This window comes from Phycodurus eques, chromosome 6, assembly GCF_024500275.1.
Source record: "Phycodurus eques isolate BA_2022a chromosome 6, UOR_Pequ_1.1, whole genome shotgun sequence".
Classification (NCBI taxonomy): Eukaryota; Metazoa; Chordata; class Actinopteri; order Syngnathiformes; family Syngnathidae; genus Phycodurus; species Phycodurus eques.
The window spans coordinates 20,389,685-20,406,834 of record NC_084530.1 but is presented as its reverse complement, the minus strand read 5'-3'; the positions used below and the strand labels follow the sequence as shown (position 1 = coordinate 20,406,834).

Here is a 17,150-nt window from a genome sequence, read left to right as displayed (position 1 = left end):
TGCGTTTTAAGAAGTGATTTAAAAGATGCCACCAAATTTGTGGGGCTCACATTAGTGCATTGCTTGGATTGAAAAAAAACAGCTTTGTTTGTTTGTGTACTGTACAACAATTTGCTCACTCACAGCAATAAAAATACAATCTCAATTATCAAACTGAAACATGGTGTTTCTCTTTTAATTAATGTAAAAGGGATGTTATAGAATGAAATTTGAATTTAAATAGCTTGCGAAATGAAATGAAATACCTTCGATGAATAAAGAAGTCGTAAACAGTCCTTAATAAATACATTAATCAATATAGTAAATAATAATTATGGAATATTATATTCCACACAGGAATAAATTAATGGGCAGTTTATTTAAGTATTTCACATTTAAGTTAATTAATTAGAAATATTACAAAATACATTCGTCATCTATTTAAGTACCTCTATTTAACTCTGGCACTTTTTTTTCATTTAGTACCTTTTAATATGTATTTTGTAAAACTAATTTTCGTTTGTGGTTTAGAATTTTAATAGTCATTAAAGGTAAAGTCCATAACGGCTTCAGTTTTTGGCCCTCAAAGGAATTTTATTGAGTTAAAAATGTGAAAAATGCTGTCAAAGCTCATCTTTATGAGACGTTGTGTTGTCCGCTTCCTCCGAAGACTCGCCAGCTCTCTGCAAACCATCAGAAAATGGATTCATTTTTATCATGAAGAGGAAGAGGAATTTTGGGCTGAGCATGCAAACACTGACTGCTTGGCTGTCGTCGTCATCGTCGTTATCATCATCTTCCTTAGGCAAAACTCCTCCGTTATCCAGAAACTTTGACAACGTCTCCAGATCCCGGTTGCCCGTATACTCCACCACCTGCAGGACGAGCGAAGAACAACAGAAGAGGATATAGCGCGATCTATTTTCAGACTTCATCTTCCACTTCCGCGTCGGGCGTCGTTGCGCCAATCCAATTTACCACCAGTGTCATCTGATTCCAATTCACCAATCAGACGGCACAAAGCAGTCACATGACCGCACACAACCTCTTCGTGGGCCAATCGAAGTGACTCATTTTTTTTGTGTGGGGGGGGGAACACCCGTACGAGTGTTTACTTTACAGACTCCGAAAAACAACAACTTTATGATGCAGTGTAGAGTCTTGTGTCTGCCCAAACATGGATATTTCAGCCTAGTTCTTTGAGAAATATCTTGCGGGAGGTTGCAGATGTTTCTATTGTTGTTTTGGCAGTGCATATGACAACATTAGCCTTATTTTATGGTCATCGGTCACTGTAAAACATGCTTCTTGGGGATACCTGCCATGCTGTAATCTCTCTCTCTCTCTCGCTCTCTCAATCACGTGCGCGCACACACACGATCAATAAGTCTGGTCAGCAAACAGCTCTTCATTCAATCATTGAAGTGTATAAAGCAAATAATGTTTCTGTAGGGCCCGATGCATGTGTAGGTGGTTTGGGGCACTTAAAATTTGAAATGGTGGCAGATGTGCGTGGACTCCCATATATTATTATTATTTTTTATGTGACATTCATGCTCTGATTTAAAAATAATAATCAGAAATTACTCATCAATTACTCTTTACTTGAGTAGTTTCTTTCACTGAGCACTTTCTTACGCTTACTAAAGTAAATACTCGGAGGACTACTTTTTACTTTGACTTGAGTCATACTATTATAAAGTCACAGTACATTTACTTGAGTACAATATTTGACTACTCTACCCACCTCTGTCAGGGAATGAACTTGGTCTCACCAGAACCCAACATGAACATGAATGTGTGTATGAGAGAAATTGCCGTCCCCGGCAACCATAATAAACGTGTACGTGTGTACGAGCGTGATTAAAACTGGTTTCCCCAGAGGTCCACATCAACATGAATGTGTGTGAGTGAAATTGACATCCCCAGAAACCAACAAGAATGTGTACAGTATGTGTGAGTGAAATTGGCATCCCCAGAAATAACGTGCATGTTTGCAAGTGTGAATGAAATTGCTGTCCCCAGCTAGCAACAGACCCGTATGAGCATGTGAGGGAAATGTGTGTGTTGTTACCTCTTTTCCACCTGCCGGGAAGTATTTGAGTGTGGGGAACCCAGTGATGGTGACAGCCTCCAGCTCGTTGGCAATGGAATCCATCTTGGCGATGATGATGTCATCACGCTCGGCGTATTTTTGGCCCAGCTGGTCCCAGATGGGAGCCAATTCCTTGCAGTGGCCACACCACGGAGCATCTTCAAATACATTTGTTTCATTTTGTTAGCAGTAATGACGTCTGAAAATGTTGAGGAAGCGCACTCAATAATTTTGACTGGTGCACCGACAAATAAAAGATGTCCCAACCAGACTATTGTAAAAAAATCTTGAGTTCAATACCTTTTATAATCAATACAATTTTTGCTGTGACAGAAAAAAATACTAAACCCAGAACAGTCTGCAGAGTGCTCGAAAATCCAGTATCACCTTAACTTGTTTCAAAAAAATGTAAATAAAAAACGGGGGGCTCAATGGTATTCTTGCTTTGACATCATTTTGTACTCACAAAACTCCACAAAGACATTCTTGGTTGGATCCAGAGCAATCGACTCAAAATTCATTCCCACTAGGACTTTAACGGCCGCTTTATTCCAGTCCTCGGGCACGTCTTGAGTGCGATAGTAAGGCTGCGTTGCAAAACAAATACATTACAAATATGATTACAAGATAATAATACAATTATAGCGTGTGTGTTGTGTGTGCGTGTTACCTTGGCCGTACCATCCAGAACCTCCTGACACAATGGCGGCAGGGCGCTCACGAGGTCCGACGCATCCGCTTTGAACTTCTTCCCCGTGTCCATGTTCATGATGCGGGCTGTGGGCGCATCGGCCGCCGACACACCAAAAAAGTCAAGCACGAACGACAGCTCGGTCGACACATCGATCGTGATGAACAGCATCTGACGGCAAGCGCAAACAAAAAAATCGTCGGGATTTGGTGTGTTGTGTTTTCAGAAACATCAAAGACAACTTAGAGTCTTAGACAAACCTCAAGTAGTCTGTGTGTTTTCATGAAAACTACCTACAATGTTCAACGTGCCAAGTGTATGTTTTTGTAAAGCCAATTCTGAATAACAAGCCTGTTTTCATAAAAGACAAAAACGTTTCAGTCTTCAACTAAACCTTGCAGTTAGTATTTTCGTAAGACTACATTTGTTTTCAACGTTTTTGTAAACATCAAAGGCCAAATCCCACTTTCCGACGAGTCTAGCGTATATGATTTTGTAAACTTCAGAGATAAAAATCAGACTTTCTGATGAACCTAACGTATGTATGCACACATTTGTAGATAATCGGTGCTACCTTGCCCTTGTGGGCCTTGGCGAGTGCCCTGATTCGGTCCACCAGCGCCGTGTGGCTCTCCACTGTGGAGTTGATGAAGAGCAGGCAGTGAAGGCGAACACTGGAGCTGAAGATCTTATCTCCTGTCTACACACACGCAACAAGAACATCAAGACAAGTGTATGCGTGTATATGGGTGTGTATACGCGTGTTTGTGTTTACCTCCTTAGTGAAGGGGATGATGAGCTCCAGGCTGTTTTCTTGGATGAAGTTTGTCAGATTGCTTTTGTCCAGCGTGCCGCCGTCGGACAGGGCGTAGTCCGCTCTGCCGTTGTCAAACTAAAAAACACGTAAATCATCAGACGTGGCTTCTTGACAATTGTTTTGTGGGTCTACTCATGATAGACATGCCACCCACCAAATGTCATATTGCTAAATGGATGCCTTTAGGGGCTGGTTTTTCGAATATTTCTGGAGGGTTCTATCAAGCCAAAATGGTTGATTCAAACCAAAATGTCAGACTCCTTATATCCTTTGGGATAAGGCTTCTTGAGACTCTTTTGTGGGTCTACTGATAGCCATGCCTACCAAATTACATATTGCTAAACAAAACAGCTTTGAGGGCATTTTAATTTGTTTCTATTCTGGAGTACCTTTTTGAAGAGCACCACCGTGTCGGATTTCAATTCATACTTCTGGAACACCTCCGGAGATGTCGTAATGCCGAACTCCATATCCATCATGTCCATGACCAACTCCGAGAACTCCTTAGCCGCGTCGCTTTCCAGACTCTGGCCAGGAAGGTAGGCTATGAAGATGGATCTATACTGTGCAGTATAGATTAATGGTAGAGAGGACCCACCTCAAAAAATCCCACGACAGCGATGTTGTGGGAGTCAACAAAGTGAGCAGCGGAGTCAGCGGTGTCCAAGACAGATGCGCCAGGACCAGTCCGACGTTTCAGCCACTGGATGAGCCCCGTGACTGTCCTCTTACCTGGAAACAGTTTTGAGTGATTTGAATTTTCCGTTTTATGCTTTTGAAAGAGCTCTGGAAATGGAAAAATTGATGTTTGAAAACAAAAAGACTAACTTCCTGTGTATGATCAGACATTGATTTTTGAAAGTTTTTTGTGGGTCTACTAGTGATTGACATGCCTGCCAAATTTCAATTTGCTCGGTCAAACTGGCTTTGGAGAGCTGAAGTTTGAAAAAATTCTGAAGGGCGCCACCTAGCCAACATGGCCTATTCAAATCAAAATGGCAGACTTCCTGTGTCTTTTCAGGCATGGCTTTTTGAGACTTTTTTTGTGGGTATACTCGTTATAGATATGCCTACCAAGTTTCATGGCTAAGTGACTCTGCCTTTGGAGGCTGAATTTTCAAAAAAATTGGAAGGGTGGTATCTGGCCAAAATGGCTGCTTCAAATCAAAATGGTAGAATTCCTATCTTTTCCGGCATGGCTCCTTGAGACTTTTTTGTGGGTAATGTCGATGTGTAATGTAATGTGCAATGGACATGCCTACCAAATTTGAAGTTGCTAATTAAAACTGGGTCTCTGAGCTTAATTTAAAACAAACAAACAGACAAAAAAAACAAAGAAACAAACAAACAAAAAAGGGGTCCGTTTTCAAGTAGGGGAAAGCCCTCAAAATGGCATTTTATTTGGCCTAGGAATAAGAAATTAAGCAAATTAAGTCAAACTGACACTAAATATGTATTTGGATGCAAAACAAAATCCCAAAACAAAGTCAACTTATATTAAAGTCACACCATGACTGAAAAATGAATACAGTAAAGTGGTTATTAATCTTTTTAGGTTTTGTGCCAGACACACTGTTGATTCAGTAGCTTAGCTTCAGGCTACAACAGTATTTATTTATTTATTTTTTTTAATTTACCAGTGAAGTCCACGGGTTGCTTCCGGTTGCCGTCTACAAAGAGCTTGAGGACGGGGAAGCTGGAGATGGCGAACTCCTCGGCCAGCTCATTCTCGTCAGTGGCGTCCACTTTGGCCAAGCCAATGGCGGGCTCGTCTTTCTTCAGTTTCTCGGCCGCCTCGGCGTAAATGGGCTCCAATTGCTTGCAGTGGCCGCACCACGGGGCGTCTACACACACAACAACACACAAGTTGGATACCAACGACAAACTGAATGTTGCTGATAGGACCTGAAAGTTTGCTCCATGCAGACGTGGGAAAGTGGAAGCTGGAGAACATCTGGACAGTGGTCCACTTTACACGCACGTGGAGAATTCAACCCCAAAATCAATAAAGTAGCTACCTAACCAAACAATAGCAGTTGATAAATTAATAAAGATATACAGTACATGTAATAATATTTCTAGTTTTGTATATTATTCTTTAAATATTTTATAAAGAATAATAATGCATGTTTATTCAGAAATAACTGGAATATTATTTTATCTATGCAAACATATATATTTTTAAATGAAATAAAGAGCTAGTTCTTATATCATTTCCATTATTATTCTTAAAATATTTTTAAGAAAAAAAAAATATATATATATATAAGTGCGTGTGTTTAGCAAAGAAAAAGCACATTTAAAAAAAACGAATTTTAAAAATTAATACTTTTAAAATGCTCATTCATTTAAAATATATTTTTATATGTTTGGATGAAAATACAATGTAAATTATTAAAAACACTTGAAAATGCAAACTAAAAATATTTGAAAATACTTGTAAAATGCAAATGAATGACAAATATATTCAAGCAATATTTTTAAAAATGTAAATTTAAAATAAATATGTAAAATATGTTAAGATACTTCAAATGTAAATAAATAAAACAATGGATACATTTAAAATGCTCGTTATTTTTAACTATGTAAAACATACTTTAAATGTAAATTAATTTAAAATATTTTTTCTAAATTCAAAGAAATTTAAAAATATATTTAAAAATGTACAAAGTGTTTTAAAACAATTGAAAATACAATTTAATAACAAACATTTAAAAAATAAATATTTGTAAATAACACTGAGAAACAAGACATATATTGTTGTTGTTGTGTTTGCTACTTACAGAATTCCACCAATAAAAACTTGGTCTGGTTGAGTGCCTTGGCAAAGTTTTTGGCATGGAGCACCATCACATTGTTCTCCTCCTCTATCTCGCTGGTCTTTTCCTTCTTGGGCTGCTCTTCTATTTCTTCCTGGGCATCTTTTGTACTCTTTTCTGCAGCAGTTTCTGTCTCAGCGTGCTCGTCATTGGCCTGAGCGTAGCAGCAGAAGACGAGCAGCAGCAGGCCCGTTACCAGTAGCGCTCGCGTCCTCATTTTAGCCAGCTTCGTGAAAGCCACACGTCACGTTTGTAGCCTTTTTTAAAACATCAGAGAGAGTGTGTGTCAGAATTCTACTGGCCTCACCTCTCAGCCAATCAGACGTGACACCTGCAGGGATCTTTTTTTGTTCCCTCCAGTGAATAGTTGCCCAGGATGAGCAAAACTGGCTGATCGTCTTTTGTTTTCCTTTCGAATCAGATTTTTACATATGACTGCTGTCAGTTGGCCTCCAGCTGGTTCTCAAACGCCCGTATTAGATGAGCTCAATTTCAACACAAAACAATACGAATTAAAGCTGTGTGCGACAACAAACTGGCCTTTGCACCACCTTTTTCATGGCAAATATTGAAAATGATCAAAGTTTGACACCAGGCTCAACCCACTTTAGATGGAGCAGGTTACCTGATACCTGGTTCCAATTTGAGAAAAATACCTTAAATAGAGTTTCGCCGAAGTACGAGTTCCGGAATTCACCCCAAAATGGCTGCTTCGAATCAAAATGGCCAACTTCCTATTCAATTTTGGGCTCGGGTCCTTAGGACATTTTTGTACTTCTTGCTATGACAGACATGGCCACCAAATTTTATGTCGATCTATGGAATTGGTGTCCGGGCCTGACATTTTTCATAATTCTAGCCCTGTAATTCACCCCCAAAATGTCAGCTTCAACCATAATGACTGACTTCCTGTTCAATTACCGGTATGGGTCCTTGAGACTTTTTCATGCATCCTGTTATGACAGACATTTCCACCAAATTTCATGTCAATGTGTGAAACCGATGTCTGGGGCTAAAAAATGTCATCATCCTAGCCCTGGAATTCGACCCCAAAATGTCTGCTTCAAACTAAAATGGTCCACTTCCTGTTTTGATTCCGGGCATGGGTCCTGGAGACTTTTTTGTGGGTCCTAAAATGACAGATATGTCCACCCTATTTCCTGTTAATTCATGATTCTGGTGTTGGGGGCTGATTTTTTTTCCACAGTCCTAGCCCTGAAATTCACCCCCAAAATATCTGCTTCAAACCACAATGGCTGACTTCCTGTTCAATTTTGAGCATGGGTCCTTGAGACTTTTTTGTGCGTCTGGCTATTATAGACATGGTCACCCATTTTCATGTTGATGTGTAAAACTGGTGTTGGCGGCAGCCACTTGTGGCTTGTTGCATTTTTTTCCCACGTCACAGACAAATACTCAATGCTGATAATGCCACTTGAAAATTCTGCCACGGAAATCAGTTTCATTTAGCAACAAGAGATTTGGTAGGCACGTCTGTCATGAGTAGACCCACAAAAAAAGGCCAGAGAAGCCACGCCTGAAAAGACGCAGGAAGTCTGCCATTTTGGGAGAAGAGGCCATTTTGGCTCTGCTGCATTCTCCAGAATTTTACAAATAATTCAGCCCTCGAAGACAGTTTTATTTACCAGCATGAAATTTGCTAGTTATGCCTATCATGAATAGTCTCACAAAAAAGTTTCGAGAAGGCATGCCTGAAAAATCACAGGAAGTCTGCTATTTTGGGTTGAAGAGGCCATATTGGCTGTAGAGCGCCCTCCAGAATTTTAAACACAATTTAGTCCCCAAAGACAGTTTTATTGAGCAACATGAAATTTAGTAGTTATTACAAGTCGACCCACAAAAATTCGCAAGAATCCGTATCCCTGAAAACATACAGCAAGTCTGTTATTTTGCTTTGAAGTGGACACTTCAGGCTCATTTCCAGAAAATGTTAACTTTTTATTTAATTGCTGAGAAATCATTTAATTGACCTGCTTATTACTCAGTCAATAAAACTTTTGCACATCGTTTTACACATGAAGGGCTACCATGGGGACTAGACACACTGGACACTGCATTTCCCATAATGCAACTGGTACAATGTAAAGTATATTATTCGAGAGAATGGACAGAATAATGGAAAAATATGCTACCTTTGAACAATTGTCAGCAAATTGTTCAATTGTTCAGAGGTGGACTTCAGCTCAGTGAGAATCTTGAGGCATAACTCCAGTAAATTTAGTTTTTCCTTTTACTTATCGACAGACACAGAATTTATCCCAATAACGCTGACAAAACAGTACTATGAGTCTCCGTATTTAAATGTTGAGTAGTTTAAATTTATTTAAGTCAGATTATACAGAAATGAGCTAATATTTACACTTGTATGACACTTTTATTTTCTAACAAACACTTCATTACGGCATTACCGATAAAACGCCATGACCTTATTGCCTGCCTCCATCTTGAAGGCTGAGTAATCTTACTTTAGTTTAGTTATAAAACCTATTTTTTTATACGTTTATGAAAGTTTTCTTGACAGGCACACGACACTTTATTACAGCAATGCCGATAAAACGCCACCAAGTGACCGTCTCCAAGTTCTTTTTGTCACTGCAGCACGTTGGCGTCATCCGGGTTGGGGTCCCAGTTGGCCAGCAGGTCGCTAAAGTCCGGTTGGGAGTTTTCCAGCGTGTGCAGGCTGTAGTTTGCATGGGTGTCCCGTGGTGGGGTGTGCCCATCCTGAGGGTTTGGGGGGTCCGGCTCCATCCAGAAACTGAGTGGCAGGTGCCTGGCATTCATGGGGCGGACTTGGCCTTTCCCCCGGGACTCAAACAGTTCAGCCAGGGGGCCCAGCTCTGAGGAAGGTGGCCCCTCAGCCACTGCCCCGGGGGCCCCCTCGGCCGCCGACCCGGCCAACCTCAGCAGGTCGTCATAACCCAGACGCCCCCCGGTGGGCCCAACGGAACCAGCGCTCTCTTCGTAGACGTCCCGGGCCTCCCGCCTGCCAAAGTATCGGCGGACGTCGCGGCTGATGATGTCGGCGAACCTCAGAAGACGCTCGGTCACGTCCTGGGGGTCCGACAGCTGGGGGTCCGGACACTCATCCTCCTCATCGTCATCTGTGGACCCCTTGTCATCCTCGTCATCCTCTTCATCCTCCTCTGGGGGGAAGTAGGCTGGTGATGGCACCCGCAGCAGGAGGTTTCGCATGACGCCCGTCGTCATCGTAGTGAGTGATGGGTGCTCCGTCAAAATGGTGACGATATATATACACACTTGTGTGTGTGTGTGTGTGTGTGTCTGCGTGTGTGTGTGTGTAAATATTTGTGTTGGTCAAACAATCTTTCGTTTACTTTAGCCCCAGACAACCGAGGAGGGGCTCCGTGTCTTAATGGACCCTCTGCTAGAGGCACCATGGAAAGTTTGCGCGTGCACACGCAGACATTTACACACACACACACAAACACACACGTTTACATACACACGCATAGATAAACACGCGCAGGGTTATGAGGGTAGTTAAAGAATAAAAAGAGCGTAAAATCCAATTTCACGCCGTTTTGACTTCTAAAGGGCGGCAGACATTACCACGAGCACGTGCCCCCAAAACGCTTTTTAAACAATGAGAATAGTACATATAAAAATTTGAATTTATAATTTTGCACATTAATATTTTTGGATTTGTTCTATTTTATTTCAAGTCAACCATAACATAAAAACACCCAAGTACAAAAAATAAATAAATAATTGATTTCAAAATATTACGTCATATATTTTGACGTATAATATTTCTATATATTGTTTGTCAGTTTTCATGATAAAAACAGATTTGGTTGTTGGTTATATACAACCTTGTGTTTGAGAACACATATACGAGGTTGAATCACTTTAAGATGTACTTCTGGTACATAGAAATTATAAATATTATGATACACTGTATATTACATGTTTATGATTCAATGTATTTTTTATATATTTTATTTACATATATATTCCAACACAGAAACTACCAATTAGTTTTCTGGTACATTTTGAAAAAAGGTCAAATCCATTTTAATCCACTCCGGTTTCCTCTCACATTAAAAAAACTTGCATGGTAGGTTAATTGAAGACTCTAGATTGCTCATAGGTGGGAATGTGACTGCAAATGGTTGTTTGTTTACATGTGCCCTGCGATTGGCTGGCGACCAGTTCAGGGTGTACCCCGCCTCTCGCCCAAAAATAGCTGGGATAGGGTCCAGCACGCCCGCGACCCGAGTGAGGATAAGCGGTTCGGAAATTGGATGGATGGATTAATTGTAATTATTATTATACGAATCAATGGTTATTCGCATTCACCCACGCATCCCCATGAAAAAACAAACAAATCCTGATTCAGGATTTTCACATTCAAATCAAAATGAGTTAAAGAATAAAATGCTTCTTTATTCTCTCAAGCGCTGCAATGGGCGCAACCATTTTGATTTTGTGTGCATCGCTTCTGCGGATGTACGCATTATAGCGTCGCAGTCATTGCTAAAGAAGAGAGACTGTGGCATACTTCCATACGTGGCAGATTGAATGGGAGAAAGTTTATCCAACACAGTGTGGCAGATGACTAAAGTGTCTAGGTAGCCACCAGGCTATGTAGCAGCATGCTAGCTGGAAAGACAGCACTTGGTCCAGTTTGTGAGGATTTATGGTACTGATGAGCACAAAACAGACCTGGGACCCGACCTGTCGCAAAGACACAGCGAGGGATCTGGGTTAAAGTAAGCAATATTAAACTGAAATTTTATTTTATTTTTTTAACAGAGATGCAGCAGTTAAAACGCATCACTCAAAAGCGTGCCATCGTAGTCTCTCACTGGTTCAATAGAACTTTCAAATTTTCAAATATTATCCTATTTATACATTTTATAAAATGATGCTATTAGCTAAAATTTGTATTGATTTATTCAATGTCCATTTATTGATATATTTGTATAGTTCAATTTTTTTATTTAATAAAATGCTTTGATTTATTCAACGTTCATTTATTGATGGATTTTGGGTAATTAGTGAGTCTGATTCTCTTTTAATTACTCCTATTTTTAATCGACTGTTCAATGTTACTTTATTGATACATTTCACATTTAAATGACAGATTTCATTAAAAAAAATCATTAAAAAATGACAGTTTCACAAAAACTAATGCTTTACTTTGTCATAAAGGGTAATTAGAGGGTCAACTAAATCCACAGAAGTCACTTAATTCTGTTTATTAACGTGTGTGTGTGTGTGTGTTTGCCTTTGCATGTGTGTTATCAGGACCCCCGCCTCGACAGCATGGTCATCAGTATCCTGGCTTCCGTGTTGACTTTAAGCCTCAAGATCAATAGCGGCAATATGTCCACACTCCACAGTCTGATCGCAAATTACACACGCTTTTAGCCACGCGAGCGCTATGTACACACCAACGCCCACACGTACATGCGGAAAGGTTATTTTTTCCATCACTTTAGAGGCACGTTATATTTTCTGATTTGTCTTCTTGTCATCTTAAACCTTAAACATATCAGTTAGCACAATTTTCTCGTAAGGTTATGTGATTTATAACCCCAAAATGTAATAGCTGTAGGTCCCTGCAACACGAGGAAAACATGTTTACATATCAATAGATTATGTTAGTTTCTGATTTGTGTCACAAGTATTAAGCATTGCATCTTTAGGACAATTTTAGTTAAGATAATGTGATTTATGTCCCCTCAACGTGGCTGGGTATACAGATTTAGGGTATGCACAACAATAGGAAAACACAAAAATCAGGTTAGTTTCAGACTTTGGTGTGATGAGCGAAAATTAAAACAAAAATTGTGATTAGCCACAATTCATTCATGATTTAACAAGGGGGTAATTACTTTTTTTTTTCACACAGGGCCAGGTAACTTGGAATGTTATTATTTTGTCTTAATTATTTTTATATTTGTTTGATGATCTTAAATAAGGCGGCACGGTGGACGACTGGTTAGAGCGTCAGCCTCACAGTTCTGAGGAGCGGGGTTCAATCCCTGGCCCCGCCTGTGTGGAGTTTCCATGTACTTCCCGTGCCTGCATGGTTTTTTTCCGGGCACTCTGGTTTCCTCCCACATCCCAAAAACATGTGCGTTAATTGAAAACTCTAAATTGCCCTTAGGTGTGATTGTGAGTGCGAATGGTTGTTTGTTTGTATGTGCCCTGCGATTGGCTGGCAACCAGTTCAGGGTGTACCCCGCCTCCTGCCTGATGACAGCTGGGATAGGCTCCAGCAAGCCCGCGACCCTAGTGAGGAGAAGCGGCTCAGAAAATGGATGGATGGATGGATGGATCTTAAATAAAGTGGAGAAACTATGCTAAAATATAATAATTTGATAAGGGAGCCAGTACTTTTTCACAGCACTTAATTTACACACACAAATCATGTTATTTTGTCATTTGTGTCACAAATATTAAGCTAGATCCAATTAAGTAACCAATTTTATTAAGTTAATACCATTTATAGTAATGTAATAAGAGTAAGGTATTAGATTTATGTCCCCGTCATGTGACTATGTAAATAGAATTAGGTCCATGCAACCCTAGGAAAAAAGGTTTCTGATTTGATGACAATTATGAAGCATTTCCATCTTTGGAACAATTTTTGTTAATATCGTGATTTATGACCCCCTAATGTGAGTGGATATGCAGATTAAGAGATACATGTCCCCCTGAATGTGACTGCGTAAACTGATTGAGGTCCCCACAACACAGGAAAACATCATGTTCACTAACCTGCATTCTATCCAGTGGCCAGCAGAGGGAGACATGAGACCTCTAATCTCATAGTACAGAAGTCTACAGGGAACAATCAAAGGTCATCAGAAGACTTCATTACTAAACCATATAAACTTAAAATAATGTAAAAGCACTCACCATTTGAAGACGCCTGACAGACATCATGCAGCTGGCAGCAGGAAAGTTGATTGCAGGGTGATACTGCCACCTAGTGCCTTTTAGTAGGCATTGTTATGTCTGACTTTTTTTTACAATTTGGTGAATTTTTCAAACGATTAAGTAAATTAAATAAATCTGACGGCATATTAGAATCGTGATTTAAAGTTATCATGACAACATTTAAATTCCACAGGACACGATTTAAAGTCATCATGATGAGATTTGAGATGAGATGAGATTTAAAGTCAACAATTGATTGAAGCGTAACTGGGCGTAGCAACAGTCCCACATGACCACCGGTCATCAATTGATGACGTTTAAAGACGTTCAGTTGCAATATTTTTTTATATTTGTGTTTTATTGATTGGCTCATTTTGAAACTCATTCCGCGCTCATTCATTTTCCATACCACTTATCCTCACTCGTGTCGCGGGAGTGCTGGAGCCTATCCCAGCTATCTTCGGGCGAGAGATGGGGTACACCATGAAATGGTTGCCAGCCAATCGCAGGGCACATATAAACAAACAACCATTCACACCTATGGGTAATTTAGAGTTTTCAATTAACATACAATGCATATTTTTGGGATGTGAGAGGAAACCGGAGTTCCCGGAGAAAACCCACGGATGCACGGGGAGAACATGCAAACTCCACACAGGCGAGGCTGGATTTGAACCCGGGTCCTCAGAACTGTGAGGCCAGATGTGCTAACCAGTTGTCCACGGTGCCGCCTCATTTTGAAACTAAATGGTAAAATTAAATAATAGCGAAAAAAAAGGAGTTTTAAGTTTTTTCCTCACTTAACACTATCAAAATACAGTCCCCTCCAAAAGTATTGCAACGGCAATGTCAATTCCTTTTTTTTTTTTTGTATACTGAAGACACTTGTGTTTCAGATCAAAATATTAATATGAGAGAAAAGGTCAGAATTGCAGCTTTTATTTCATGGTATTTCCATTTAGATGTGTTAAACAACTCAGGACAGAGCACCTTTTGTTTGAAGCCACCCACTTTTCAAGTGTGTAAAAGTATTGGAACAAACATTTAATGAAAGTGAATAACATTTAAAATTTGGTGGCATAACCCTTACTTGCAATAACTGCATCAAGTCTGCGACCCATTGACTTAACCAGACTGTTGCATTCTTTTGAAATGCTTTTCCAGGCCTTTACTGCAGCCTGTTTCAGTTCTTCTTTGTTTTGGGGGGTTTGTCCCTTCAGTCTCCTCTTCAGGAGGTGAAATGCATGCTCTATTGGGTTAAGGTCCAGTGATTGACTTGGCCAGTCTAATGCCTTCCAGTTTTTCCCCCGAATGAAGTCCTTTGTTGTGTTGGCAGTGTGTTTTGGGTCTTTGTCTTGTTGCGTGATGAAGCTTCTCCCGATTAGTTTGGATGCATTTTTCTGTAAATTGCCAGACAAAATGGTTTTCTAGACTTTCTGAATTAATTCTACCATCATGAGTCTTCAGTATATAACAAAAACAAAGGAATTGACCTTCTCGTTCCAATACTTTTCAAGGGGACTGTATTTATGATGAAATATTGTCATTTTCATTTAAAAACGTAACTGAAATATATTTTTTAACATACAAACTGAAAATTACAACCTCCCAAAAATGGTCATTTTTACAATTTTAAAAGTAATAAAAAATTTTTTAGTATTAATAGTAGTAATATATTTTTATAGAAAGGTTAATATAAACAACAATAAAAAAAGAAAAACTAGAACATAGTTTTAAGACTTTTGCGTCCCACTTTTGTGACATTTTTTTCTCAATTAATTAAATATGACATTTTTGTAATTTCTACAATTTAAAAATATCCATCCATCCATTTTCTGAGCCGCTTTTCCTCACTAGGGTCGCGGGCGCGCTGGAGCCTATCCCAGCTGTCATCGGGCAGGAGGCAGGGTACACCCTGAACTGGTTGCCAGCCAATTGCAGGGCACATACAAACAACCAACCATTCGCACTCACATTCACACCTACGGGCAATTTAAAGTCTCCAATTAATGCATGTTTTTGGGATGTGGGAGGAAACCGGAGTGCCCGGAAAAAACCCACGCAAGCACGGGGAGAACATGCAAACTCCACACAGGCGGGACCGGGGATTGAACACGGGTCCTCAGAACTGTGAGGCTGACGCTCTAACCAGTCATCCACCGTGCCGCCACAATAAATTAAAACCAGCAATAAAAAAATTAATACCAACAGTCCAGAGCACCCTCGAACTGCTGGAGTTTATCAAGCAAATAGTGAAGCTTCTTCCGCAAAGGAAAACAAATATCTCAAAACTTTGTAAATTAATTTCATGGACTAAATCAATGCACTTGCCAATGCCTAACAATTTAACATTTTTCATAAGTGATATATGTTCGTCATGAAATACTGGGGTTTTATTGTAAGGCTCATTTTGAACAACTAAATGACCAAATATATTTTGAAAATAGACAAAAAATGACAAACAAGGACCATTTTAAGACTTTTCCCCGCTTTGCGCCTTTTCAAAATAATGAATCATAATGAAATATTGTATAAATACTAATACAATTGTATGACCTGAAAGTTCATTTTGAACACCATAAATGAGTAAAATAAAATTTAAAAAAATAGGCCACAGCTATTACATTTGTTTTCCACTTTTTTAACTTTTCACAATTATTTAGTAGAACGAATTTCTTTTTTTTTTTGCATTTTTAAAATTTTACATTTTTTTGTAGTAATATTTCTGTACCAAAAGGTTTTTCTATACGGTTAATTTTGGACTTAATGAAAAAATTAAAACATAATAATGTAATACAAATAGGACATTGTTCAAGTACAAAACCTTGTTTTTAATTTTCTATGATCAAAACTGCAAAACATCTAGAAAAATATACAACAAATGTCCACAACGTTTGAAAATAGGAACATAAAAGAAAAAGGAATATTCACATTTTCCCCATTATTGATAAAAGAACATTCATTTTTTTACTTGGTGGTATATATATCCATGTTCTATATGTTTTTGCAATTATTGTGATGCTTTTTTTCCTTACTTTCTTTTATTATTCTTAAACGTCACCACAGTAGCCCGAGTCGTTGGACAGCTGCGAGTTGGAGCTGCGGTTGGATGACGAGTTCCAGATGTCCAGGTTCATGTGTGGGCCAAACGGGTTGAAGCTGGTGAACGGAACGCCGCCCCCGACAACGCCGCACGCGGGTGCCTCCGTCAACTCCCGGGTAAAGGATGAGTGCGGCGGCGTGACGGGCGACGTCGGCGACATGGGCGCCGAACGCTCGTGCTGCAGGTGGCCCTGGTGGTGGTAGGGGGTGCTCTGCGGCGTCCAAATGGAGCCAAACAGGCTGGACATGGGCGACAGACTGCGTGTGCCTGAGAAGAAAGGCTGAGGAACAATGTATTGTTATTTAAAGCGCATCAAAACAACATTGTCATTACTGTTTGATTATAATAAAATTTTTGATGACTAAATATTTTTAGTAGTATTATTTTACTTTGGTGATTGGCATAAATCATGTGATTTTACTCCTCATTAATCATTTTTCATCTGTATGTAACCATAGTTATTTAGGTGGGTGCTCAATGACCAAATATTATATATATTATTATACAGCTGAAAATAAATATCTGGAACATCCTTTTAGAACACCCACCTACTAAATATCATCATGACCAATGGTGCACATAAAGGTGCACAGGTGCACTAAAAATATTAAATGAAAACAAGATTAGATTGTATTAGTCCGCTTTTGTGTACCACCAAGCAGTTTCGTTTTCTTCCACAGTATAGTCTGTAAACAGTAAGAGGCACAATAAAA

The 17,150-nt window shown here is 39.5% G+C and overlaps 3 protein-coding genes across 3 annotated transcripts in view; all 3 read right to left on the bottom strand.

The window, feature by feature from the left end:
* Positions 1 to 602: 602 nt before the first annotated feature.
* Positions 603 to 6,672, bottom strand: pdia2 (protein disulfide isomerase family A, member 2). Its single transcript, XM_061679667.1, is given in 11 exon segments — positions 603 to 662; positions 741 to 854; positions 2,054 to 2,232; positions 2,541 to 2,661; positions 2,745 to 2,936; positions 3,340 to 3,465; positions 3,541 to 3,657; positions 3,972 to 4,109; positions 4,181 to 4,314; positions 5,220 to 5,426; positions 6,366 to 6,672. Coding segments are annotated over 11 exon segments (1,695 nt in total).
* A 2,339-nt stretch (positions 6,673 to 9,011) lies between these two features.
* On the bottom strand, positions 9,012 to 9,629 carry LOC133403730 (protein PERCC1). Its single transcript, XM_061678920.1, has one exon. It carries the CDS (start codon positions 9,627 to 9,629, stop codon positions 9,012 to 9,014), a length of 618 nt encoding a protein of 205 aa, XP_061534904.1.
* A 6,521-nt stretch (positions 9,630 to 16,150) lies between these two features.
* The window catches only part of tmem131l (transmembrane 131 like), a 42,370-nt gene continuing 41,370 nt past the window's right edge, over positions 16,151 to 17,150 (bottom strand). Inside the window, 1 exon segment of the mRNA XM_061679988.1 lies at positions 16,151 to 16,717. Coding sequence (XP_061535972.1) covers positions 16,385 to 16,717 — 333 coding nt within the window. The 3' untranslated portion in view covers positions 16,151 to 16,384.